At 42.2% G+C, this 24,443-nt stretch overlaps 5 protein-coding genes across 7 annotated transcripts; 3 read left to right on the top strand and 2 right to left on the bottom strand.

Annotated features, from left to right (window-relative positions):
- Window positions 1–372: 372 nt before the first annotated feature.
- Window positions 373–5,843, bottom strand: LOC140790428 (uncharacterized). Of its 2 annotated transcripts, none has more exons than XM_073140515.1 (12): window positions 5,689–5,843; window positions 5,478–5,567; window positions 5,194–5,320; window positions 4,959–5,122; window positions 4,799–4,882; window positions 4,528–4,655; window positions 3,286–3,330; window positions 2,571–3,176; window positions 2,360–2,479; window positions 2,026–2,253; window positions 1,129–1,241; window positions 373–1,052 (listed from the first exon to the last, which is right to left on the bottom strand). In XM_073140515.1, exons 1-12 carry the CDS (start codon window positions 5,707–5,709, stop codon window positions 544–546), a joined length of 2,235 nt encoding a protein of 744 aa, XP_072996616.1. In that variant the 5' UTR covers window positions 5,710–5,843; the 3' UTR covers window positions 373–543. The 2 variants fall into 2 exon arrangements, with proteins under 2 accessions (XP_072996616.1, XP_072996617.1); XM_073140516.1 differs by having other exon boundaries at window positions 4,959–5,126; window positions 5,198–5,320.
- A 969-nt stretch (window positions 5,844–6,812) lies between these two features.
- Window positions 6,813–8,788, top strand: LOC140790810 (protein PSK SIMULATOR 1-like). The gene has a single exon (XM_073141089.1). It carries the CDS (start codon window positions 7,298–7,300, stop codon window positions 8,672–8,674), a length of 1,377 nt encoding a protein of 458 aa, XP_072997190.1. The 5' UTR covers window positions 6,813–7,297; the 3' UTR covers window positions 8,675–8,788.
- A 366-nt stretch (window positions 8,789–9,154) lies between these two features.
- On the top strand, window positions 9,155–14,443 carry LOC140791559 (transcription initiation factor IIA large subunit-like). The gene is made up of 11 exons (XM_073142200.1): window positions 9,155–9,586; window positions 9,702–9,869; window positions 9,963–10,115; window positions 10,300–10,354; window positions 10,480–10,538; window positions 10,861–10,986; window positions 13,107–13,232; window positions 13,326–13,380; window positions 13,475–13,653; window positions 13,742–13,825; window positions 14,107–14,443. Exons 1-11 carry the CDS (start codon window positions 9,182–9,184, stop codon window positions 14,128–14,130), a joined length of 1,434 nt encoding a protein of 477 aa, XP_072998301.1. The 5' UTR covers window positions 9,155–9,181; the 3' UTR covers window positions 14,131–14,443.
- Window positions 14,444–15,945: 1,502 nt separating this feature from the next.
- LOC140790218 (pentatricopeptide repeat-containing protein At1g11290, chloroplastic-like) lies at window positions 15,946–18,354 on the bottom strand. Of its 2 annotated transcripts, XM_073140195.1 has the most exons (2): window positions 18,227–18,354; window positions 15,946–17,949 (listed from the first exon to the last, which is right to left on the bottom strand). In XM_073140195.1, the coding sequence occupies exon 2, from the start codon at window positions 17,916–17,918 to the stop codon at window positions 16,437–16,439; it is 1,482 nt and encodes a 493-aa protein (XP_072996296.1). In that variant the 5' UTR covers window positions 17,919–17,949; window positions 18,227–18,354; the 3' UTR covers window positions 15,946–16,436. The 2 variants fall into 2 exon arrangements, with proteins under 2 accessions (XP_072996296.1, XP_072996295.1); XM_073140194.1 differs by having other exon boundaries at window positions 15,946–18,348.
- Window positions 18,355–18,585: 231 nt separating this feature from the next.
- On the top strand, window positions 18,586–24,222 carry LOC140790844 (protein TOC75-3, chloroplastic-like). The gene is made up of 7 exons (XM_073141135.1): window positions 18,586–19,813; window positions 21,293–21,514; window positions 21,670–21,777; window positions 22,156–22,347; window positions 22,454–22,702; window positions 23,150–23,404; window positions 23,581–24,222. The coding sequence occupies exons 1-7, from the start codon at window positions 18,665–18,667 to the stop codon at window positions 23,818–23,820; spliced, it is 2,415 nt and encodes an 804-aa protein (XP_072997236.1). The 5' UTR covers window positions 18,586–18,664; the 3' UTR covers window positions 23,821–24,222.
- Window positions 24,223–24,443: the final 221 nt, after the last annotated feature.

Here is a 24,443-nt window from a genome sequence, read left to right as displayed (position 1 = left end):
TAATATCTTATTCAAGAAGACTAGTAGAGAAGAAAGAAGAAGAAGAAGAAAACCTATCTTATTAAAATTTTTGCAATGATATAGTCTAAATTTATCTTTTGGATAGGTCTTAAGCTAAAAGTCGGACTGTAGCGACGGTGGATTGCCTCTTCCCTCGAAATTATTGAGTTGCCAGAAGTCTAAAAGGCAATAGTGTCACATCACCCCCTTATGACAAGAGCTTCGGTATCTTAGAAGAGAATAAAATATTCACTACCCAAGGCTAGCTAATAGCTAGGCTTGATTTTGGAAGTAATTAAGACTTCCATATGCCAACAAACAAGGTAAACCAGACATTACCACGTAAATCTAGCAGCTACATCAGGACAAATCTGGATCAAGATAACATCTTTGGAAATCCTCAGTTTACGGACATGTATCAACTGCCACAGATAGCATGGCATACATTACACGACACGCTGTTTAATCGAATCCTTCAGTTTCGCAAAGTGTAACTCTTAAATGAAAATTCATAACGAAAAACAAATAAATAACAAGTGGAACTTAGTAACTAGATTTCTTTGCTCTAAGAGATTCAAGTGCCTTTTCTCGTAGCTCGACCTCAAGCCTTTTGTGGTCAAGTTTTCTTCCTTCTGCATCATTTATGCTAGAACCTTTTCTGATGACATCTTCACCATCTGATTCATTAGTATGGTATTTTTCTTCCAGATCTGAAGGGGGGGTGACCGTATCCACAGGCTTCAATTTTTGCTTGCTCGCATGACGTTCCAACTTTCTGTGATGCCTCTCTTCACGCCTCCGCTGCTTCTCCTCCTTTCTTAACCTTCTCTCTTCCTTCCTTCTCCTCTTCTTCGCCTTATCATCTCTCCCGGAATCAGACCCAGAAATATCATCCAAGTGTCTTTTGTGCTTATTGGACCTTTTGTGCCTTCCTTTTTCCATACCATGATCTTCATGAATTTCAGACTCTTCAGAATCAGAATCAACATTTTTCCTAACAGAGCCTTTCTCATATTCCAGTTCCTTTGAGTAAGATTGCTTTCCCACATTAACTGCATAAGGCAAGCCATGAATAGCTCATTATTATCCTTTCTTGTGTCGAGAACAAATATTTAGCAAGTCACTTACCAGATTGATTCCTACCATAGGCACCCTCACGAGAATGTGATTCTTCTTTTCTCCTTCTAGAACCATGTTCTTCTGATGATTCTGAAGGTTGATGTACAAATTTCTTTTGATTACTGCCACAAAGGAATGCTTCTCACATCATTATAGAAACACGAAAGAAAGGCTCAAAAAATTCATTTTATTGTTGTTTAGCGAAGAAAGCTGACTCTCCATACTAGGAAAACTATACATTAAAAGTTGAAGCCCCACTCAACTGACAGGTAAAATTTTAAAGCATTAATGTACAAAAACCCAAATGAAACAGATGATAGAATGAGCTTGTGCCTTGTATTTCTTTTAAAATCAAATTTATTGGTTAAGAAGCAAAAGAGAGGCAGAAAAAAATGATGAAAAACCATATGCAAGAGAAAAATGAGTGAAAAGTAAAAATAAATAATAATCACTTCTTTTTTCTGTTCAAGTCCGGTCTTTCTAAAATCTTAGACTATGGGGATGACCTTGGGTAGCTCTAATATGATCATATTCAGTTGATTTATTAGGAGAATAATCTTCAAGACCAAAGTGATCAGCCAAGACCTTTTGGTGTACACTTGATAAATCTTCATTTTTCCTGTTTGACGAATCAATCCTACACATCTTTTTGTTTGCTTTGGCACATTCTTTACCATGAGAAAAGTCCTCAAAGAAGACTACAACATAACACGCTAGACTAGCACGACTAGTGTTGCTCTTCTCTACTTGCTTCTGGGAAGTCATGATGATGCAATTGTTTCCTGGTGTCTTTAACAGGACTCTTAAGGTTACAAGATCTTCAGACAACCAACCAATAATATTAATCAGCATCTCTGGATACTAGAAAATACATTAGACATGTAGTGAATGGATGATCAGAGGTACCTGTTATCCCTTGGAAATTTTTCCAAACAAGTAGGGGACTCTGGTAGATTTGGTGATAATTCTGAAGGTAAAGAATGCTTTCTGTTATGGATGTCCTTTTCATCAATTGAGTCACGCTGGGGAGACCTCAAAGTTATTGGCATTTTCTGTGTAATAAACTCTGAAGTTTTGTGCTTCTCAGAAGGACGATCATCAGTATGGTAAGCAGATGATCTTCTTTCTTGACTCCTGACAGATTGTAAAAGCTGGAATAAGAAAGGTGTACTATTTGCAATTTCTCATCCAAATATGAATGACAAACAAGCCATGCAAAAAGAAATGTGAAAGTTAGTACTTTTGAGACATGGATTCGTCCCTACTACGATGATCACCATTTGTGTGTCTATCTGGCTCCCCACTTAATCTACTACGAGATGGACGTCTAGGACTCCGACTATTATAGGGGCTTCTAGTCCTGCACATGTACCAAGTTTCAAACATCCGGAAAGATACCACATAAGAAAAAAAAAAACAGAACAGTACATAGCTCCTATTAGCATCATTACCTTCTTTCTCGTGGAAAGATACGAGGGTTTGCAGCACGACTCCTAGGTGAAGGCACATGTGACCTCTTTCGATACTCTGGTGACCCAGGTTGAGGAGATCTCCTCAAAGGAGATGGGGACCGCCGTCTTGCTAGAATTGGCGACCTCCGTCGCATTGGGGAAGGGGACATGTCTCTTGTCGGAGACAATGAACCACGACTTGCTGAAGACAAGGACCTTTGCCGAACAGGAGACTTGTGAGTTGTAGGAGAGGGTGATCGTCCGGGCGCATGTGATGGGGGCCTCCGCCACACAGGAGGTGATCTGCGATGCAAATATGATGGAGATTTTCTTTGTGCATAAGGATATCTGCGTCGAAAGGGAGAGGGAGATCTATTTCTTGATATTGATGGTGAGCTTCTCCTAGCACGGGCTGATGTTCGCCTCATAGGTGACTTATTGTTGCGGGGTGAATGCCTGCGAGGAGATATGGAACGACGTGGTGATCTGTACCGCCTATCAGATGATTGGGACCATCTAGTTGGAGATCGAGAGCGCCTCCTAGGGGAAACAGATCGCTTTTGAAAGTGTGGTGAGACAGATACGCTTCTTGACTTATGACCTTCCCTGAATAAGAAAAGGGAGTCATTTTGCAACTCTGACTGAAATTTTAGAAAGTGAAACAAGATTTGAAAACAAAAGGAACATATAACACGATCCGGGAAAAAGGTTGTACCTACGAAGAGGAGTATGATCGTCTGAACTTGGAGATCCAGAATGCCTAAGAAGAGGATAAATAATTCGGCTCATGCACAAAACTAGCTCAATGACAGAAAAATTCATTTGATTGACTCACTTGTAACTTGTAAGCATAAAAGACATTGTAATCTCCAATATAAGGTAACCATCCAGTTAATGTGTCAAACCAAAAACATAGAATATAAAATTTTAGACAAAAAATTACCTTATGAGACCATTTGTAAAAATCATATGCTACAACCAATAGTGGAAAATGCCTACATGCTGGAAAAAGATCTATCAGATGACTGAAGTTGGAAAAAATAGAATATGCACTAAATTAACTAGAAACACATACAATGTTAACAAAAAGATGTCAATGAGAATTGTCTGGCCTGATAACAGATGGATTTTTTTATTAAAAAAGTATCTTTTCACAGAATAGAAGTTCAGTTAGAACTAGAAAATGAAAGAGAGCATAAAAGGCAATGGCAAGTTCTTTGATTAACCTTATGGTTCTTTACACACATTATTCACTTATATGGTGAGTATTTCAAATGAAAAACAAAGCCAACAGAGTGGCCGTCCACAAAAACTGTGACGCTACTTTGACCCGATTTCTACATCAATGTGCACTGATAGATGCAACTATATGCAGGTAGTGCGGTCTAAATTTACGACAAAGAAACTTAGTAGACAAATAAAGGGCATCCTCCGTTGGCTAACAAACTAATATTCAACAGAGGCATGTGATGTTCGGCAGCCAATATTCTGAAATATTATAAATTCACAAAATAGAGTATCTAAAATTTGGTTCAAGAAAATCAACTCCTTATATCAAAACCTTCTTCTCAAGATGGTGAACCTAGAAGGATAAAATGATATGTGCAGAAGAATGTGAATCAACTACACAACACATATATCTGCAGACAATCAGAAGGTGCTCTACTTTGCCTCTTGTCGTTTTAGGAAGAAAGGTGAATATTCACTTTGACTCCTATCATAGGAAATTCATAAAAAATACTACATCCTAGCAGGAAAGTAGCAGAAGAGTTTGTTGCAACATTATGAGTCCAGACATGATACCGGTTGTCCATAAATCTTGCAAATCCAAACGAGCTCATCATTTTGAGAACAACTAGAGAAGAAAAAGGAAACACGAAGGAACAAGCCAATGCTTACAAATAATGTTAAGAAACAAAATAACAACATAATAGCGGCAAGGCATTTGAATACTGACCGGTTCTTTGACCTTGAACCATGCCTCCTGTTCACCTTTCTCTCTTTGTCTAGGTGAGTATTAGAATCCTTTGTAGCAGAAGTGGGAACAGCAGCTTCAGAAGATCTTGGGTTGTCAGACTCCTCGTCCTACAGCAGTAGTTTGAGGTAAAGAATGATATGAACCCAAATAATCGGAGAAGCTAGCTCTGAATGGCATCAGAAAGACAAAAAGTCACGACAAAAAGTTCTTCAAACAAGTAAAGCAATTCAGCTCAGAAAACTCAAATTACCATCCTCCTGGGCCTCTGCTGTTCTACCTCCTTTCCCTCCTCTCTTCTCTTCTGGATCTCTTGAGTAATCCTATCATTCTCTACCTAGGAAAAAGGAAAAGCCCGATGAACACAACGCAAGACAAATCAGATACTCCTGACAGAAATATAGTATAAATACCTTTCTCTTTAAAGTCTCCTGCTCCTTTGCATCCAAAAACTGCTGTGGAACTCCACTGGCATTTTTCTGTGCACTGAGAAGGAGGCTCCAAAGCTCCTTCATAAACTTTCCAGTATTCTTCTCCATAAATCCCGTCAACTGAATCTGTATCTGTTTCCCGTCCACTTCCTGTATGAAAATTTCCAATTAATAAACCAACAAGAGATTCCAGATGAGTCATTGGAAACTAAAAAACTTGCCTTTCCATCAAGAAGTCCGTAGACGAAGTTAATGAGGACTTCATCCTCGAATCCTAGGAGCTCGGTCGACCTGGTTGCGATCCATGGTCGTATCACATCTATCTTCACCTTCGTCATATCCACCTAAAGATCAACACGACACTCAAAAAAAAAAAAATCTCAACTTTTAACCAAGACGAAGGTTTCAAGTATAGAAACCCCTGGTAAAGAAGCACAAGCGCTCAAATTACATCAGCCTCTCCAATCCTCTAAAACACTAGTCGAAAGAATGAGCACTGACCAGGTGATCAAGCTCTGCTGCGAACTTCTGAGTCTTGAGCAGCTTCGCCTGCTTGTTGGAGAAGCGAGTGTCCTGATCCGCAGAGGTACCCTGGAATCGGAGACAATAAAAACCGCTCAAAACCCTATCAGATCGACTCGAGAACGAGTAAACTGAGAGCAAAGATAGAAATCAAGGGGGGAAGGAAATAATAAAGTAGGATTTCGCCTACCCGAAAGAATCCGCCCGACATCGTCGTCTAGGGTTTGAGGAAGAAGAAGAAAAACTCGGAACGGCTTCTACTAAGCAAGGAGAAGGGTTTCGGTCGAAAGCCTATCGAAAGATCCAGCACACTTGCGGAATGGCAACCTTGGGATTTCGTCGAATGGGCCTATATTTGGGCTAATATGAGCTTTCTACTCGGGTTGGGTCACGGGCCTTACAGCTTAAGCCTGCCTCGGAGTTGGGGTGTTTCTCTCTTCAGGAAACCTTCGAATTTGATATGCTGTTTTCAGGTAAATCAAACTTATTATTATTATATAATCCACCTTAAAATTCTTATCTCGACGAAATCAAAGTTTGAATGTGATAACGCTACGCTGTCTTCTAGTTGCTCAATATTCTGAATCTGATTCACAAAATATAATTATTCCCCTTTTGCTTCTTTTTTTGACTAATTCCTTATTAGTCTCAACCTAGACAAACTGAAGTATTTTATTTTACTTAAGGCAATATAAAATCCATTTTCATAAAGTTCGTTTAACAACAGTAGTTAGTTACTCGAGCTCCAACTATGCAACTATTTCAACTAATTCAACTATAATTAAGTATTGTATCTGTGGGTATGACTTTTTTTTTAATTAAAAAAAAAAAAAAAGAAGATTATTTTTATGTTGCGTTGCAATTGACCGATTCAGTCCAAAATGCAGGCCACAACAACTACAGTCCATGGGCATGAGCAATTCAGAAAAGGAAAGGTCGACATGAAATTTCTACCTCAATTTCCTGGAGCTTTCCTCCAATTTCTAACAAAAAAATTTATGTCCCTACGAGAGGAGGAACTCAATTAATTATACATTACTAGGAAAGGATCGAAGAGGTAAAATAAACTGGAAACATTACTTTTTTGATGAGTTGGGTTGAGTCCGAGGGAGGAGACAAACTGGAACTGGCTGGCCCTTGCAATGATGAGTTCAACCAACTAACTATGTGTAATATGTTTGGCGAGGCACGTGAAAACAGCAGAGTACACGGCAGGTCGGCAACTTCCAAGTAAGCCCATTGGCCATTGCTAACCTCCATAATTGGAAGGATTCTATACAAATTAAAGAAGTGGGGATTTGACCTAATTAAGCTTAGTTGTGTATAGCTCGTTAGCTATTCCTTGTTTTTCTTGTCTTTTAATTGAGCATTGAGTTAGTCAAATCCACTGGGCCGTCTACTGAAGAAAGCTTAAGCTATATTTATAACGTGCTGGCCTAATTAACCATGAAACTTATTCAAATACCACGAGAATAGCGGAGCGGGGGGGGATTACTTGGATTACTTGGACTACTTGGTACTTACTGTCCAGCGATGAAACGGTAACCAGCGTCGATAAACTCTTCCCTTATCCGTCCGTCGTTGACGTCTTCCGCTTTATCCTCTCCTCTCTCCTGCCCATTATTATTATTAATGCTGCCTCCTCCTTCCGTGTCAAGTCTGTTCGAATAACCAACCGCGTAGTAGCCGAGAAGCATATAACAAATCCACGATCCCTTTATTATCTCCAGTCCTATTCTTTGCATAAGTGCAACTGGACAGGCGAGATAAGTTTCTTTTCTTCTTCCTATTCTTATTCCATGGTGGCGCCGAAGCATTGGCTATCCGGGTTCCGAGCGCGGCTTGTCTCCGGCTCAGATCCGACACGGTCCGATTGCCTCGGGATCCTCGCCTTCGAGGCGGCCGCCGCGATGGCCCGCCTCGTCTCCCTCCACCGTTCCTTATCGGACTCGGAGCTCCGCCGCCTCCGATCCGATACGATGCGCTCTGAGGGCATCGCCTACCTCGTCTCCGCGGACCAGTCCCACCTCCTCCGCCTCGCCTGCGCCGAGTTCGTCGGCGATCTCGACCGCGCCGCCTCCGCCGTAGCCCGCCTTGGCCTCCGCTGCCGCGCCGCCATCCCACGCGGTTTCGAGCGCTTCTATGCCGACGCCAAAGCCGGAGGCCTCGCTGATCTCGATCGGGCCGGGTTGGCCAAGAACTACGATAAGAGAGTCAAGAAAATGGAGCGGTACGTCCCCGTGACAGCAAAGCTGTACTCTGAGATGGATACCCTCAACGAATTGGAACAATCGGAGAGGAAGATGGAGCAGTGGAAGCGATTCAGCGGTCCGATACCGTTACAGCAGCCCGATCCGGCCATCCCGTTACGGCGTGAGCTCAAAACCCAGCGACAAAGAGTTCGGCGCCTCATGGAGGAGTCGCTTTGGAGCGAGACCTTCGATAAAGCGGTGGGGCTCATGGTGAATTCGGTTCTCGCAATCTTACTTCGCATCTGCTCCGTTTTCGCCCAATTCGTGCCCGGTCTGCCCTCGTTAACGAGCCGGTATCGGCACTATAGCCCGAGAACGATGCATTCCTCCGGGCCATTGGAGCGGCCGTTTGCCATGGGCGCGGACATTAGGTTCTCGGCTCCCCTGTCCAGGCCCAAAGATGCAATTTTGAAGCCCAATTCGGATCTCTCCAAGCTTCTACAACCTTCTCCGACATCGGTCGGGGGCTCGGGCATGGCGCTGCGGTACGCGAACGTGATCGTGGCGGCGGAAAAGGTGCTAGCTTTGGGGTCAGGGGCGGTGGAATCCGACGACGGCGAGGCGGCGACGAGGGAGGAAATGTACGAGATGCTCCCGATAAGAGTACGGGCGGCAGTGAAGGCGAAGCTGAGGGAGTGGTGGAGGAAGGAGGCGGCACCGAAGGCGGACGAGGGGATGGTTGCGGGGTGGAAGGAGGCGGTGGAGAGGATAGTGAGATGGCTGGGACCGGTGGCGAGGGACACGGTGAGGTGGCACGAGGAGAGAAACATGGACAGGCAACAGAGGTTTGATATGAAGGCGCGAGCTTTGATGCTGCAAACGCTGCAGTTTGCGGATAGGGAGAAGACGGAGGCGGCGGTGGTGGAGGTGCTCGTCGGTCTCAGTTGCATGTGCTGGTACCATGAACAGCGACGTGGGTCGTGAAGAAGACAAGTTTGATGCATTATTGGGTTGCTTAATACGAATTGGTCCCTGAATTCTTGTAAATAAATCTTTGTTGTTGATTTGGAAAATGCGGTATTGGCTTCTTGTTTAAAATTCCCTTCCTTCTTCAATTCTTCGTTTAAGTTGTCAATAGTAGCTGGTGTGAGAAAAGAAAATTGAATAGAATTATTTGCTCCATCCTATCCCCCTCTTGTTTTCTTGATGAACTTATGAAAGCCCATGGTCCTTCCAAGATCCATTTGCAACCCAACATTATTACTCTGGGCCATCTGATTCATAATATTGGGCCTAGTTGGAAGTTGAGTCCACAAGCCTCGGCCAATGGCTGTACGTGGCCCACTTCTACTCGAGTAACAGATGCTTTAAGATTTGGAATCCTCCTCAGATCTCTATCAGAGACATGTGTGAGTGTGTGTGTATATATATATGGCGGTCGCCTGGGCTCATTTTTCTTGGATGCCGCATCCCCGCCTCAGTATCTCCCGTATGTCGACACGTGTCCCCACCTCTCCTCACGGATGCAAACCTATTTATATTCTCCTCTTAACTCCAGCTTTCTCGTCCGCGACCCCTCCCGTCCTCCCCCCGCCCCCTTCTCTCTCTCTCTCCGCCCTACTCATCGCGGAGCTCGAAACCCTAGACCCTCCAAAACCCTCTCGAATCGTCGAATCTACTCTCGTTTCTTCTCCGATTCGAATTCATCTCTCTTTCTTATCACTCCCACGGTCTTCTGCTTCTCCGCGATCCCTCCCGAGCTCTGTCGATTTGGGGGCGATGGCGAGCAACGTCTCCAACGTCTATGTCCATGTCATCGACGACGTCGTCAGCAAGGTGCGAGACGAGTTCATCAGTTACGGTGCCGGAGAGAATGTTCTTAATGAGCTCCAAGCGGTAATCTCCTCCTCTCAGCTTTTTTCCGTTTATGGTAAGAAAGTTAGGCTTTGCCCGTTTCTCTGGTTGGATTTCGTTTCCCTGTCTTACTCGATGACTTGTTGGACAATTCCAGTTATGGGAGATGAAGATGATGCAGTGTGGAGCCATCAGCGGCACGATCGATAGATCGTCGATCCCGAAGCCGGGCGGACCGATCACCCCGGTCCATGATCTGAATGTGCCGTACGAGGGCCCAACGGAGGAGTACGAGACCCCAACGGCTGAGATGCTGTTTCCGCCTGTGAGCACTCATTCTTAGCTGCGATTCGGAAGTTGATTTAGTATTTGGGATTGATTCACATTTCTAATAAGTTGGTTCTTTTGAGTTGTGCAGACACCATTGCAGACGCCGATTCAAACTCCGCTACCAGGAATAGATCAGGGGATGTATAACATTCCAACAGGCCCTTCTGATTATGCACCTTCTCCGTTGAATGATATGAGGACTAATACTGATCTCAAAGGTGGAAGGCCTAGTCCATACATGGTACGGTAATTGATGGATTGGTGGATGAACATTGCTTGTAGGATTTTATGTTTAGTTAAACATGGTAAATGGTAGTATGCCGGCAGAGGTAATGAATGCAACTAGTGGGTACTTGGGTAGTGTTTCATTTTGTTAGTAGATGGTTTTCGATTCATTGATATTTGGTTTGACTTCTTCTTCTCAGCAATCACCTTCTCCTTGGATGAACCAAAGGCCTTTGGGGGTTGATGTTAATGTTGGTGAGTACGAAGTACCTTGTATATTTAGTTATGCAAATGGAAATTTTGTTCACCTTATGATTATATAGCATCTTGAAGTGGGTGATGAGAGTAATGAGATGTCCTTAATTGGTGATGAATGTCAGCTTATGTTGAAGGGCGTGAAGAGGCAGACAGAGGAGGTCCCCATCAAAATATGACTCAGGTACACCGTTCCTTGAGCCTTTGCTTTGAGTTTGCCATACCATGCTAATAGCTAGAGTCAGTAAACATTTGTCCCGTTGTTTGCTTTTTCAAGAATTTTTGGTTATTACCTGGAGAAGCTTTTGGATGGAACAATTTCAGAAGTTTGTGCAAATCTATTTTTCAGAAGTTTGTGCAAATCTATTTTTCAGAAGTTTGACACAGAATGTTCTTGATACATTCCAACAAAATTATAATTTCCTTTTAGAATATCTTATCATCTTATAAGGTAGGTTATTGAGGGGGCGAAGTCTAAATTGGAGTTTGCATATGTGGCCTTTCAGGATTTTTTCATGCCGTCCTCTGGGAAGCGCAAGAGGGATGACTATCCTTCTCATCCAGCTTCTGGTGGTTATATGCCACAACAAGATGGAAGTGGTGATGCAATAATTGAGTTTTCTCCACCAGAGGTATTGGCCAAAATTAGTATATCACGGCATGCTACTTTCAGCCTTCTGTATTTACTTTTCTTTTTCTTCTTTCATTATCATCATTATTCAGGTTTTTGCACCTTCATATTTCAGTTCTTACCAACACAAGGCATAGTGATTATCATAAGTAATTACCAACCTGGTTGTTTCACTCTTTATGAAAAGCACTGAGTAGTAATAATTAAGAGGCTCTTATGTGTTCTGGGATGATCCATGAATCTAAAGGAAAACCACGGATGAATTGCTTTAAGTTTTATAATTTGCTCTCGAAACTTCTGCTCTGCAAAATCATTTGCCTCATCATGACTTATCCATATCTATGAAGTAATTTCTGATTCATTCTCATGCACATTGGTTGGTGATAGGGATGCTAATCACTTGCATTGTTGTGCTTTAGTAGTATATACTAGTTTAATTCTATAAGCCCAAATAAGAAGGGTTGTTTTTTTTGGGGAAACTGTTCAAGACTTTGTGCTGTCTTGGTTGCGCTAACATGCTATAGTTTCCCCAGTCCAGTGAACTGCTCCAATAAAAAATTGAAAGAGCATGAACAGGAAAAAGTTCTCCTATTAGATCTTTCCATATCTTTGGTTAATAAGTACCTTTCCTATCAAACATTTTAGTTCATGTCTGTTGTTCAGCTGAAGTATGGACCATGTACCGTAATTTTTTTGGTGCAATATAGTTCTTAAGAGCTTTTGTCTGCTTCCTAATATTACTTTCAGTGTTCTTTCTAAGGATTATTCGTTGCAATATATTTGGATGCCAAATTTATCCCAAATCATTATCACTTTCAATCACCATTTTTACTGCTGGTTTTTGTTTTCATTCTTCCTAATCATTTTTGTAGTCTGGTAAAGCTCCCAGGCAGCAAATTTTTTTTTTTGTTTGAAACGAGGTCCTCAGTAACAAGACATAAAGACTTCTTTTTCTATTGTCGGCCCAATTAATTTTAGTGCATTATTCTCCTACATCCATGACCGAGCAAACCGTTGTAAGAAAATTCTATTTCCATACAATCAAACAGCAAACCCTGTGGTCCATTATTTGTAGTCTGTCGCAGTGCTTCACTTTTTTCTCCCGACATTAATGCCTCCTTAGGTTAATGTCCTTCATCACGATTTCTATTTTTCATTCCTACCCATGTTTGTTTTTTGTCATTTTCCACTTTTTGTCTCATTTAACAAATTAAGCAGCTCGTTGTGAGTGTTCTTCATTGTCTCCGTTTGGGCATTATACTCTATGACTTTAGATAAATTCACAAAATTCTGAAATAGTTCTGGAACAATGAGACACGGAACTGCCTTAAAGTTGTTGAAATTATCGGTGCCATCTGCAGTGGTCACTGCACTGGATTTAATGTCTTTTATCAATGGATTATGCATATGCCGTTCTTTGCATGAATTTCCTTCTCTATTTTCTTCAGTTTCATTTCAAAAGCATATTTGTGCAGATTAGTGTGGTTAGATACACTAGTCCATGCTTGTGTTGGAATCACTTGTTATTGGGTTGTCTAATTTTACAGAAGTGAAAAAATTCACATCTGAAAACTTGCCAAATGCCCATCCTATTCCACGACCAGCAGTCATACCGTCTTTTTGGTCAATCTCTTCATCTTTCCTATTAGTGGTGTAGTCCCCCCTTCTTCCAACCTCATGCATGCCTTCTTCTTTCTCCTTTTGGTGCAGAAACTGTGACTTTCTCGGTGCTGTAATGCCAGCTTTGCGTCTTCTCCCATTTTTCATTCTACTTTATCATGCTAATTGAACATTATTTCATGTTTTCTTTTTCTTAAAAGAATCAAATTATTTTTACCTAGCTTGCGTTGTTTTTGCAATATTCAAAGGAAACGGAACAAAAGCATTAAACCCTGTTTCTTAGATAATTTAATTTGATGCCAAAGAAGGCCTTCTCTTTGATAATTCGATTCACTTTTGATATACAGTTAGCAGTGCACAGCAGGTGGTTTGCATTCACGAGGTGCATCTGCTATATATTAAATTCATTCATGCATTCAATGTTATTTTTCTATTAATAGGCATGCTAATTTAGCTGCTATCTTGTGGGAAATCTGATATTTCTCCCTTTCCATTAATCAGGTAAATCAAGTCCAACATTCATCTAGACATCTTCCCAAATTTTCAATGGAGAAAAGACTGTCCTATAAAGAAGTGAGAGCAAATCAAGAGCTTCCTCAGAAGGATGGGATCCATGATGAATATGACGTATTGACAATTTCAATTGCATTAATTGTTCTCACATATTTGTTTTCTTAAATATCTCGTACTCACTTGGTTTTTTTTTTCCTTCTTTTGAAGTTGTTTCAATTCCAAGGAGTCCCAACTGAAGACTATAATACTCCTGGAGATCATGGTAAGTATTTTCATTAAACTATATCATAATCTAGGTATGGCTCGGCAAGTCTTCTTTTAATCTGACATTCATTATACTTGTTTTATGTTATTAGGGGATCTTCGTGCTCCCACACCCTCAGTTGGCACACCGAAGCCTTCAAAAAATGAAGGCGGTGATGACGATGAGCCACCTCTTAATGAAGATGATGACGATGACGATGATTTAGATGACCTCGAGCAAGGGGAAGAAGAACCTAACACACAACATTTGGTTCTAGCGCAATTTGACAAGGTCATTGATGCTTCCATGTTTCAGAGGAATAGCATTTTAAACTAATGCTCGCTTGTCTTAATGGCTTTCCTTTTGTTGCATGGAGTAGGTGACACGGACAAAAAGCAGATGGAAGTGCACTTTGAAGGATGGAATAATGCATCTGAATGGCAGGGATATCCTATTCAATAAGGTGTGTAGAAGGGGGATATAAGGTCAAAATTTCTGCACCGTCTTTTTTGTACTTTCTGGGACATCTTTGCTAATATCTTCGTATCATCCCATATTTGAGATGGCTTTGGATACCGAAACAAGTTATTTGATAATTATGATCTAAAATCCTCACCTTATCTTTATGATCTTGATGATGCAACAACTACTCCTCCAGTCCTACTCGTAACTGTTTAACAGGTTCTTTCTTCAATTGTCTTTTTTTAAACATCTAATTCATTTAAAAAATAATATTTGTTGCAGGCCACAGGTGAGTTTGACTTCTAATTTGACTACCAGGAAGCTCCTTAGGACTTCCCTTGTCGCTATATCGACATACTTGGGCTTGAGATAAAGGCGTTATAAAATTTGTTTAGTGCATGCCCTATTGATGCCCTGGGGGTGTTTCAGAAAAGAGGAAACTTCGCCAAATGAACTGCGAGGGGTTATTATTTTGTTGTAAATGCTGCTTCTGATTTCCTATGACATGAGAGAGCAATTGTCTTAGCAAATTCCAGACTTCTTATATTTCCATCTTTGCCATCGTGGCATCTTTTTTTGGCATCGATGAGAAATGATATTATGATGTGCAGTCATATTATCCGAAGTGTTGATGGTAGAATTGCTATGTTATCATTTTGATGGGCTGAATGGTTCCATCGAATCTGTCCATATGGTAAGTTAACTATGAAAGAATGCTTCAAACGATGTGCATACCCATAATTTGTTGAATGGATACATAAACCATGATGAGCAGTTTAAATACTCGATTTATTTTCGACAGGGAAATACCAATAATTATATATCTACAAGGGTGGCTTTTTCCTTCGCGGTCGGCAAGCATGTTTAGTTGTTACTTTTATTGGCAAGTAGAGATCCTATGGAGAGGATAAGGGGGAGAATAGGATAGACGACAGTCATTAGATATTAACACTCGAATATCCATAATTCTCTCCCAAATATTTCCACTTCTCTAAGATTTTATGCGTTGGTTGGGCTGCTCAGTAGCAGTAGCTCAACGTTATATATATATATATATAAATATATATTTAAAAATTATCTGGACATCCAAACGAGAAGAAAAAGGAAAAAAGAATTAGTATCCGGACAAAACATTGGTTCATAACACGTTATGAACCAGGGTGCACTGCGACTGTAGAATTGGCACGAGGGACACCGGCTCCATCACCACCGCCGGCAAAGCTGGATGCCGCCATCCATTTAGCTGTGGCAGCGGACTGATCTCCTCATCCTTCCCCGCATCCTTATGATCAGCACCACCTCCTCCTTCACCATCCCACAACGGCGGCGACGGAGAGACAATTAACGGAGACAACAACGGGATAGCCGTGCGCGCCAGGTCGCCCTTCTCCCACGAACGTGAGCCATCGAAAGCCCCGAGCTGGAGGGACGCCGGGGCATGTTTCTGCAGCCTACTCGGAGGCTTCTTGGCCTCCATTTTCTTGAATTCTTCTGTTTCATTGGTAGCAGTAGTAGCAGCAGCAGCAACGTTGACGTCCATCATTGAATAGAGAATAATCGAATGTATATTAATTGGGTGTTTGGAATTCAAATAGTTATATAATACAAGGATAAATCTTATGCGGGTGAAGAGAGAAAGGGAGGAGTCATCTATCTTCCGAGTCTAATGGAGATGGCTTTGAAAGGAGTGGTGAGTACGTATACAGGTTGTTTGGCTCAGTAAAAATCCGTGGCCGAAGCCTATGGTTGGGTAATTGGACGATGCTAGTTGGCCACACGCGGCAATTTTTTTAATTAAGTTCTTTCTTTCGTTCTCTGGTTAAGTCCACACGCGGCATTTTGACCGTCGCATACGTGCGATTAAAACCCAGTAGATTTTGTGGTCTATGATCTCTTAATATATCTCATTTAGAAGATGGTATATGAAAGAACATTGGTACTTAACAGTAATAAACAAACCACAGGGAAGAAAGAAAGATGCACCGCTTCCTTTTTCCCAACAAAAGCCCGAATGCTCACAAAACAAAAAGCTACTTACTACCCGGCCCCTTGCTACCAACCATCACAAGATGCTATGCCTCATCGAGTAGAAATGCATAATAGAATTGTCATGCAAATAGATAACCTCAATAGAGAATGAACTTGCAAAGATGAAGAATCTTACAAGTTATTACCACAGCATTGGTAAATGAAACCATATACACCCTATGTGATTTACAGCGTGTATGAACAACTAAACCAGTGTGAAGCTTGTAATTTGAAAAGGTCAAGTCTCTCAAAGTTATTTGCATCAGTTTTTTCAATCCCATCTAGTACATCAAACTGTTTAAATTCGAAGCATACACACTTAACCGTTCTCCTGGGACAATTTTGGCTGCCTCAAGCTTTGTAAGAGAGCGAGTCTTGCTGAACAATTCATTTCATTCTATACTATATATATATCCAATAGATGGGATGTAGAACCTTGTTCGTTCAGCCAAGCACTGTTTACTACAGTCAAACTCATCTCAGTAGAAGTCATCAGTCAAAATTGGAAGCCTTTTTTTCTCTGCAATGGTCATAGTTATCAATTGGAGCTCTGCATTCATAGCAACAACAAAATCATCACGAATTCATGCAACAGCTATTCGATTCTCAACCCAACTTGAAGCTGGCTTCTTCTTCAACCCCTTTCCCCTCATAATTTTGCGTATCCCAGCTGCATTGTCCCAAGAGCCATCAGCTGCAAAGGAATTTGACAACAACACATGAGTAGAAGGATCATCTGGACAGAGCTGAAAAAGGTCCTCAGCTGCACGTTTTGCAATCTCTACATTCCCATGAATTTGACATGCACTAAGAAGAGCTCTGTACACAGATACTCCAGGTTTTATAGGCATATCATTAACAAAAGATTCTGCTTCCATGAGATAGCCTGCTCTACCAAGAAGATCGACAACACAAGCATAATGCTCTACTCCTGCTACAATCTCTGCACCTTCTTTCATCGAGTAGAAGTATTCAAGCCCTTTCTCCACAAGTCCAACATGACTACAAGCTGTGAGCACAGATAGGAAGGTGGTGCCATCAGGCCTAACTTTGTTTATTCTCATCTGCTCAAACAATGCAACAGCCTCCCTGCCAAATCCATGTTGGGCACATCCAGATAGCAGCGAGTTCCAAGAAACCAAGTCAGGTTCGTCCATTGAAGAGAACACCTGCTTACAATGATATATTGCACCACATTTCGCATACATTGAAACAAGTCCGTTCTGAACACATACATTAGAGGCATGCCCAGTCTTGAAAATGAGTGCGTGGATTTGCTTCCCTTCCTCAAGCGCCGAAAGAATTGCAATAGCCCTCAAGACACTCGCAAAGGTGAACAAGTCCACATGGATATTCTCCCTTCTCATTTGTAAGAATCTCTGAAGCACTTGCTTGCCATCTCCCAGATGAGAAAACCCTGAAATGATAGAGTTGCAAGAGACCTGATCATGGCTACGGAAACTACTACACAACTTACTGAAATCCTCTGAACTGCCACATTTTGAGTACATGGTAATGAGTGTGACAACAATATAGGGGTCATCTTCCAACCCTTCTCTTATCACAAGAGAATGAACTTGCCTCCCATGAAACAAATCTTCAAACTTCGAGAATGAGCTGAGAAGACTATTATAAGTCACTTCGTTCAATCCAACACCATGCTGCCTCATCTCCCTAACAAACAACATGGCATCATTAGGCCTATATTCCAGAGCATACGCACTAACCAACGTTGTCCAAGTGATCACATTCCTCTCTGCCATCTCATCAAACAATCTCCTTGCAGCACCCACATCGTGACACTTTGAGTACATATCCACCAACGCAGTTCCCACCACTACATTAGACCCAAATCCACACTTAAAACCAACACAATGCAGCATCATTCCATTCTCCATAGCCTCCAATTTCGAACACGCAACCAAAACGCTAGACACAGACGAGGGGCTTAGAGAAATTCCCAAAGAGGCCATCTTTACAAAAAATTCAACTGCAAGGATTGGCGCATGAGATTGCGAGTGGCCATAAATGAGAGTATTCCAAGTCACTCCGTTCCGTTCAGGCATTTCGTCAAACAGCTGCTGGGCTACGCGAAATCTGCGACAGTTGCAGTACAAAGTGAGTAAAGCAGTGTTAATGAAGAGGTTGGTACTGAAGCCAAGCTTGACTACGGAAGAATGCAGTTGCTCTCCGGTGGATAAAGACGAGGACTTGGCGGCGGAGGAGAGGACCCGGACGAAGGCGTAAGGAGAGAAGAGAGGTAGTTGTAGGTCGTCTTCGATACGGGAAGTGGAATAAGATGCCGAGACATAGGTGGGACATAGGCGGAGGAGAGGAGGAGCAAGGCAGTGGCGGCGGAGCAGGAGCATCTTACCACCATCTTCTCCGTTATGGCTCTCGTCTCGTTATACAAGCAAAGGGGAGGTGCGCCGCATGCGATGCGATCGCCTTCACACGCGTAGCGTAAGAAGAGAATCGGTTGTTAGATGCGACGTTGCGGATTTCTTCGGAATACGAATACGGCAATTTTAGTTGCCGTCTTATAAAATAATGCAGAGTTAATTTTATTATTATCAGGCTTTTATTAAACTTAATAGGAGGCCGGGCCACACTGTACGGACCGTCCATTTCCCGGTTCCGGCCCAGGCCCAACTCTAAACCCTAAACCTCAAAGTTGGTCTCATTTGGGATCTCGTCACTTATGACGGTAACTTCACCACCTCATCTTGTTTTGCTCTCTTTTTACGAGAATAGCAGAGCAACAAAAGGTCTCTCCAAATCCTCTTCCTTCTATCCCATTTCCGCCCATTCCATGGCTTTCTGCGTGGCGGGGCAAATCCTCAGCGCTCAGATCGGCAGCGCAGCGCCGCCTCCCTCCCGCCACTGCCATCGCCTCCCCCCCTCGGCCTCCGCTTCCATCGCCCAATTCCACGAACCTAGATCCCCGCCTGTATCGAACAGCCGCAAAACCGTAAAACTCTTCTCCGTGGCCGCCGCTGCAGCCGCCACCGGAGGCGTCTTCCTCCTCCACCTCTCCTCCTCTGGCCCTCCCCGTCCTCCCGGCTCCGCCGGTGGCGGTGGCGGTTGGTTCGGTGGCGGCGGCGGAGGTGGCGGTGACGGCGGTGGTTTCTGGTCTCACATCCTCTCCCCTCTCGTCGCGAATGCGAGGGAGGAAGATGGCAGCGGCGCTGGCTCCGGCTTACCGGAGTGGGACTCCCACGGTCTTCCGGCGAACATTATAGTCCAGCTCGCCAAGCTTAGTGGATTGAAACGGTACAAGATCTCCGAGATCCTCTTCTTCGACCGGCGCCGCGGCTCGGTAGGCTCCGGCACTGAGGACTCCTTCTTCGAGATGGTCTCCCTCCGCCCTGGCGGCGTCTACACCAAGGCCCAGCTCCAGAAGGAGCTTGAGAGCCTCGCCACCTGCGGCATGTTCGAGAAGGTGGATCTCGAGGGGAAGACGAAGCCGGACGGCTCGCTCGCCCTGACGGTTTCTTTCACGGAGAGCACGTGGCAGTCGGCGGACGCATTCAGGTGCATCAATGTGGGGTTGATGCCGCAGACGAAGCAGATGGAGATGGACCCTGACATGACTGATAGGGAGAAGATGGACTACTTCCGGAGCCAGGAGAGAGACTACCGGAGAAGGATTGAGCGATCGAGGTCTTGTCTTTTGCCAGTGCCAGTGCAAAGAGAGGTGATGCAGATGCTAAGAGAGCAGGGGAAACTGAGCGCGAGGCTGTTGCAGAGGATCCGGGATCGGGTGCAGAAGTGGTACAATGACGAAGGGTATGCGTGCGCCCAAGTGGTTAATTTTGGGAATTTGAATACCAGGGAGGTGGTCTGTGAGGTCGTCGAGGGGGACATCACGCAGCTTGTTATCCAGTTCCAGGATAAGCTCGGGAATGTCGTTGAAGGGAACACCCAACTTCCAGTCATCCGCCGAGAGCTACCCAAGCAGGTAACCACATTTCTGAAAACCCAGTTTTTCATAGAGCACTGGTGGAATTGGAATAGAGCATTACTATAATGCTTTTCCTTTGATCGAGAGTTGGAAGGCGAAGTTTATCTTGTTCAAAAAGGTCATTTTAGACTCTGAGAATTGCTTTTCTTTTGTAATTTGGGTCATAGGTGTGCCAGTGATGTGGTTGTGGTTGGTTAGATAACCTCTACTGCATGATTCACTGATCTAGATAAGCATATCTCAGTATCTGTTGTGGGGCAAGAATGAATAGAATAGGAAAACCCAGTTTTTCATAGAGCACTGGTGGAATTGGAATAGAGCATTACTATAATGCTTTTCCTTTGATCGAGAGTTGGAAGGCGAAGTTTATCTTGTTCAAAAAGGTCATTTTAGACTCTGAGAATTGCTTTTCTTTTGTAATTTGGGTCATAGGTGTGCCAGTGATGTGGTTGTGGTTGGTTAGATAACCTCTACTGCATGATTCACTGATCTAGATAAGCATATCTCAGTATCTGTTGTGGGGCAAGAATGAATAGAATAGGAAAACCCAGTTTTTCATAGAGCACTGGTGGAATTGGAATAGAGCATTACTATAATGCTTTTCCTTTGATCGAGAGTTGGAAGGTGAAGTTTATCTTGTTCAAAAAGGTCATTTTAGACTCTGAGAATTGCTTTTCTTTTGTAATTTGGGTCATAGGTGTGCCAGTGATGTGGTTGTGGTTGGTTAGATAACCTCTACTGCATGATTCACTGATCTAGATAAGCATATCTCAGTATCTGTTGTGGGGCAAGAATGAATAGAATAGGAAAACCCAGTTTTTCATAGAGCACTGGTGGAATTGGAATAGAGCATTACTATAATGCTTTTCCTTTGATCGAGAGTTGGAAGGTGAAGTTTATCTTGTTCAAAAAGGTCATTTTAGACTCTGAGAATTGCTTTTCTTTTGTAATTTGGGTCATAGGTGTGCCAGTGATGTGGTTGTGGTTGGTTAGATAACCTCTACTGCATGATTCACTGATCTAGATAAGCATATCTCAGTATCTGTTGTGGGGCAAGAATGAATATAATAGGAAATCAAAGTGTGATCATGGTTGCAGCTTTTACTTCCTAGACCTGTTGTGTCAGACATGTAATTAAAAACAGTTTAGAAAACTTCGCAAGAGATGCTCGACTGTTGGGTTGATATGAAAAATGCAAATTTTTTTTTTAAGTGAGAGCAAGAACATGAATTTCTTTTCGCTACTCGATGAGCTGTAAATCCATGAAGATGTCCTCACTGTATAATAAATGCTTGCCAAGATTGTTAAATAAGTTAAATAGTTAAGTAGTTAAGTAGTGATCAACTGCTCTGATCCGCCAGCTTATCTAATGACTACATCTCTTGTAATCTGAGTTATTCTTTACTGCTGCATTTGGTGTCGCCGTATGGGTTTGGTATTATTCTAAGTTCTAACTCTTTTGATAATCTGGTGCAGCTTCGACCTGGACATGTCTTCAATATTGAAGCAGGGAAGCAAGCTTTGAGGAATATAAATTCACTTGCACTATTTTCCAACATAGAAGTGAATCCACGACCTGATGAAAAGAATGATGGAGGAATAATAGTTGAAATTAAGCTTAAAGAACTGGAACAGAAATCAGCTGAAGTAAGCACAGAGTGGAGTATTGTACCTGGGCGTCAAGGACGACCTACTCTGGTAGTTTTTCTCTATGTTTTTATATATGCTGTTAAAAACTTAAAATATATCTTCTTATGTAGTTTGGTAAATTACAACTGTAAGTAAAACAATATTGCATACAAAATAATGAAAGATGGACTGCCCTCATAACTTAAGAGCATACTTAATTTCAGGCATCAATTCAACCTGGTGGAACTGTATCATTTGAGCATCGGAACATCAAAGGCTTGAACAGATCTATAATTGGTTCTGTGACATCCAGCAATCTGCTCAATCCTCAGGTTTGTTGGTAGTCAAACTTGTAAATTCGGCCAGTACATTCTCTTTCTGCAAGATGACTACTCTTTTTTGTCAAACTGATTCTTTTTTCTCCTTTTTGTGTGAGAAGAACACGCCTCTTCTCTAGTTTTTAGTTTAGTGAATAAACTGCTGAATGATATTGTAGTAGATAGTTTCTCCTGCACTATTGGAAGATATTTTTTGTTCTATATAGTCAGGGTGTTAGTTCCTTCTATTCAATTGATTACCTTTATTCGAAATGATTCATTAGGGAATAAAACATGCTATAATTCCACCTTGATTAAAAGTTTAGCTATTGTTGATTTTGATTATTCATTTAGCTTGGTTGATTTTTTTTAGATGCGTGTATATATTTTCAGGATGATTTGTCATTCAAGCTTGAGTATGTGCATCCATATCTTGATGGTGTCTATGACCCTCGTAACCGCACCTTCCGGACTAGCTGCTTTAACAGTCGGAAGATGAGTCCTGTCTTCACCAGTGGACCAGGTGCAGATGAAGTTCCACCTGTATGGATTGATAGAGTTGGACTTAAATCCAATGTAACAGAGGTAGCTGCCAGATTCTGCTAAGATTCTTTCCCTTATCCTTCCTCTCCTGAAAGTTCACTGTTGGAAATGTATGTTGATCTTCTAATCATGCACTCTTTGCATACAGAACTTGACACGTCAGAGCAAATTAACTTATGGACTTGTGGTGGAAGAGATCACGACACGTGATGAAACTAGTGGTATTTGTACTCATGGTTCTCGAGTGCTGCCTAGCGGGGGCCTAAGCGTGGATGGACCTCCTACAACACTTAGTGGTACTGGTATAGACCGCATGGCATTTGCCCAGGCAAATATTACTCGTGACAACACCAAGTTCGTAAATGGTGCAGTTGTTGGTGAAAGAGATGTTTTTCAGGTATGAGCTGCTTGATGCCACTGTGATTTTGAATGGTAAAAATAGCTTTTTGTGCTAGCATGCTAAGAATTTAAATATTTGGACATCAAGGTCAGTGAGCTACATTGTTTGAAGGAAAGATGGAGTCATCATCTAATAGCTGGTTATATGTGAAGGATAATGTCATCAGTATGATGTGTGGGAGCAATCTTTTATTTACGACATTCTCATGGAGGGATTTGATTGTCTGACAAAAAGATTTTAAAAGATATTTGGGATTCATTGATATTAGAAAATTCCAAGTGAATATAAGAAAGTACTTGTCAAACTAATACTCCTGTAGAAATGGAGCTTGATAATTTTAATTTTACTTTCTTGGCCTGTGTAAAGGCAACTTTTGCCTGTGTGATAAGGAACTTGTTTTATTGTACAGACATTTTTTAACAACCATGTTCTTGTTTAATGCAGTTAGACCAAGGCCTCGGGATTGGAATGAAGTTCCCATTCTTCAACCGTCATCAGCTTACAATAACCCGCTTCATACAGTTGAATAAAGTAGAAGAAGGTGCCGGCAAGCCACCACCTCCTATTCTAGTGCTCCATGGTCATTATGGAGGTTGTGTGGGTGATCTCCCCAGCTATGATGCTTTCACACTTGGAGGGCCTTACTCGGTGAGGGGCTACAACATGGGAGAATTAGGTGCTTGCAGGAATATTCTTGAGGTGAGTTTGAGTATATGTATACTCTCTGTGCTTGTTTCAGATCTCATGAAATGGTTATGTTAAGATGAGATAATGCTCCTCTGCAATCTGAGTGAGTTTGATTTTGGTGATTAATTGATATTCATAATCATTCTTTTGGCGATGCCTTAAAGCTGACCATTATTTTGCCTACCCAGCTTGCTGCTGAGCTGCGGATCCCTGTGAAGAATACCCATGTATATGCATTTGCAGAACATGGGAATGATCTAGGCAGTTCGAAGGATGTGAAAGGGAACCCAACAGAGTTCTTCCGCCGCTCTGGGCAGGGCTCGGCATATGGTGTCGGTGTCAAACTCGGGTTGGTGAGAGCAGAGTATGCCATTGATCACAATGCTGGTAGTGGTGCAGTGTTCTTCAGATTTGGAGAGAGATTTTGAGTGATCTCGTCTCTAGCTACAAGGAAGCTGCCAATTTTTTCATGTATGGTTTAGGTGAGCATATAGAGGAGGCCCAAAAAGCTACCAAGTTCTGAAAGATTGCAACCATGTTAAATTAAAGCTCAGAGTATTTCCCGCGAGAAAATTATAGGGTTCCTGTTGATTTTGGCAATGCAAGAACTGCGGAGTCAAATAAAATCTTGTTCCTGCAGTCCAGTTTCTTATGGGAGAACAGAATCCTTTTCTTAGTTTGCCCAATTAAATGCATCTTTCTATTAGCCAAAGAGACGTCAATGTAACCATTTTTTATTACCTTTTCATGCTATAGCATTTATGGTATGTCTCGAATTGCAATGACTAAACCTGATAGTTCATGGATCTTGATTTCTTTTTGGTTCTCAATGTACTATTGCTATATTATCCAGAGTGAAAAAACTTGTCCAGGTCTTCGGTCGAGTCATTCAAAGCAAGCATGAAAAAAGAAAAAGAATTCTCATCTAATCTCATTGTTTCTGTGTGCTAAATGGAATGAAACAGAGAGATTTTAGTTCTACAAATTTCCCCGATAGACAACTTTCTGTACAAGAAAGAGTACCGTCTACGTAATAAAACGACACAGATTG

The sequence above is a fragment of the Typha latifolia genome, chromosome 6 (genome assembly GCF_019914945.1).
Source record: "Typha latifolia isolate L0001 chromosome 6, TyphaL0001v2, whole genome shotgun sequence".
NCBI lineage: Eukaryota > Viridiplantae > Streptophyta > Magnoliopsida > Poales > Typhaceae > Typha > Typha latifolia.
This window is presented reverse-complemented; position numbering and strand designations above follow the sequence as displayed.

Coding starts and splice junctions, on each gene's coding strand:
- LOC140790844 (XM_073141135.1), top strand. CDS start 18,665: ATGGCTTTCTGCGTGGCGGGGCAAATCCTCAGCGCTCAGATCGGCAGC. Junction 19,814..21,292: donor GCCGAGAGCTACCCAAGCAG/GTAACCACATTT, acceptor AATCTGGTGCAG/CTTCGACCTGGACATGTCTT. Junction 21,778..22,155: donor GCAATCTGCTCAATCCTCAG/GTTTGTTGGTAG, acceptor ATATATTTTCAG/GATGATTTGTCATTCAAGCT.
- LOC140790810 (XM_073141089.1), top strand. CDS start 7,298: ATGGTGGCGCCGAAGCATTGGCTATCCGGGTTCCGAGCGCGGCTTGTC.
- LOC140790428 (XM_073140515.1), bottom strand. CDS start 5,709: ATGTCGGGCGGATTCTTTCGG. Junction 4,883..4,958: donor AGGAGACTTTAAAGAGAAAG/GTATTTATACTA, acceptor CCTTTTTCCTAG/GTAGAGAATGATAGGATTAC. Junction 4,656..4,798: donor AGCAGAGGCCCAGGAGGATG/GTAATTTGAGTT, acceptor CTACTGCTGTAG/GACGAGGAGTCTGACAACCC.
- LOC140791559 (XM_073142200.1), top strand. CDS start 9,182: ATGTCGACACGTGTCCCCACCTCTCCTCACGGATGCAAACCTATTTAT. Junction 10,539..10,860: donor CCCATCAAAATATGACTCAG/GTACACCGTTCC, acceptor GTGGCCTTTCAG/GATTTTTTCATGCCGTCCTC. Junction 13,233..13,325: donor GGATCCATGATGAATATGAC/GTATTGACAATT, acceptor CTTCTTTTGAAG/TTGTTTCAATTCCAAGGAGT.
- LOC140790218 (XM_073140194.1), bottom strand. CDS start 18,221: ATGCTCCTGCTCCGCCGCCACTGCCTTGCTCCTCCTCTCCTCCGCCTA.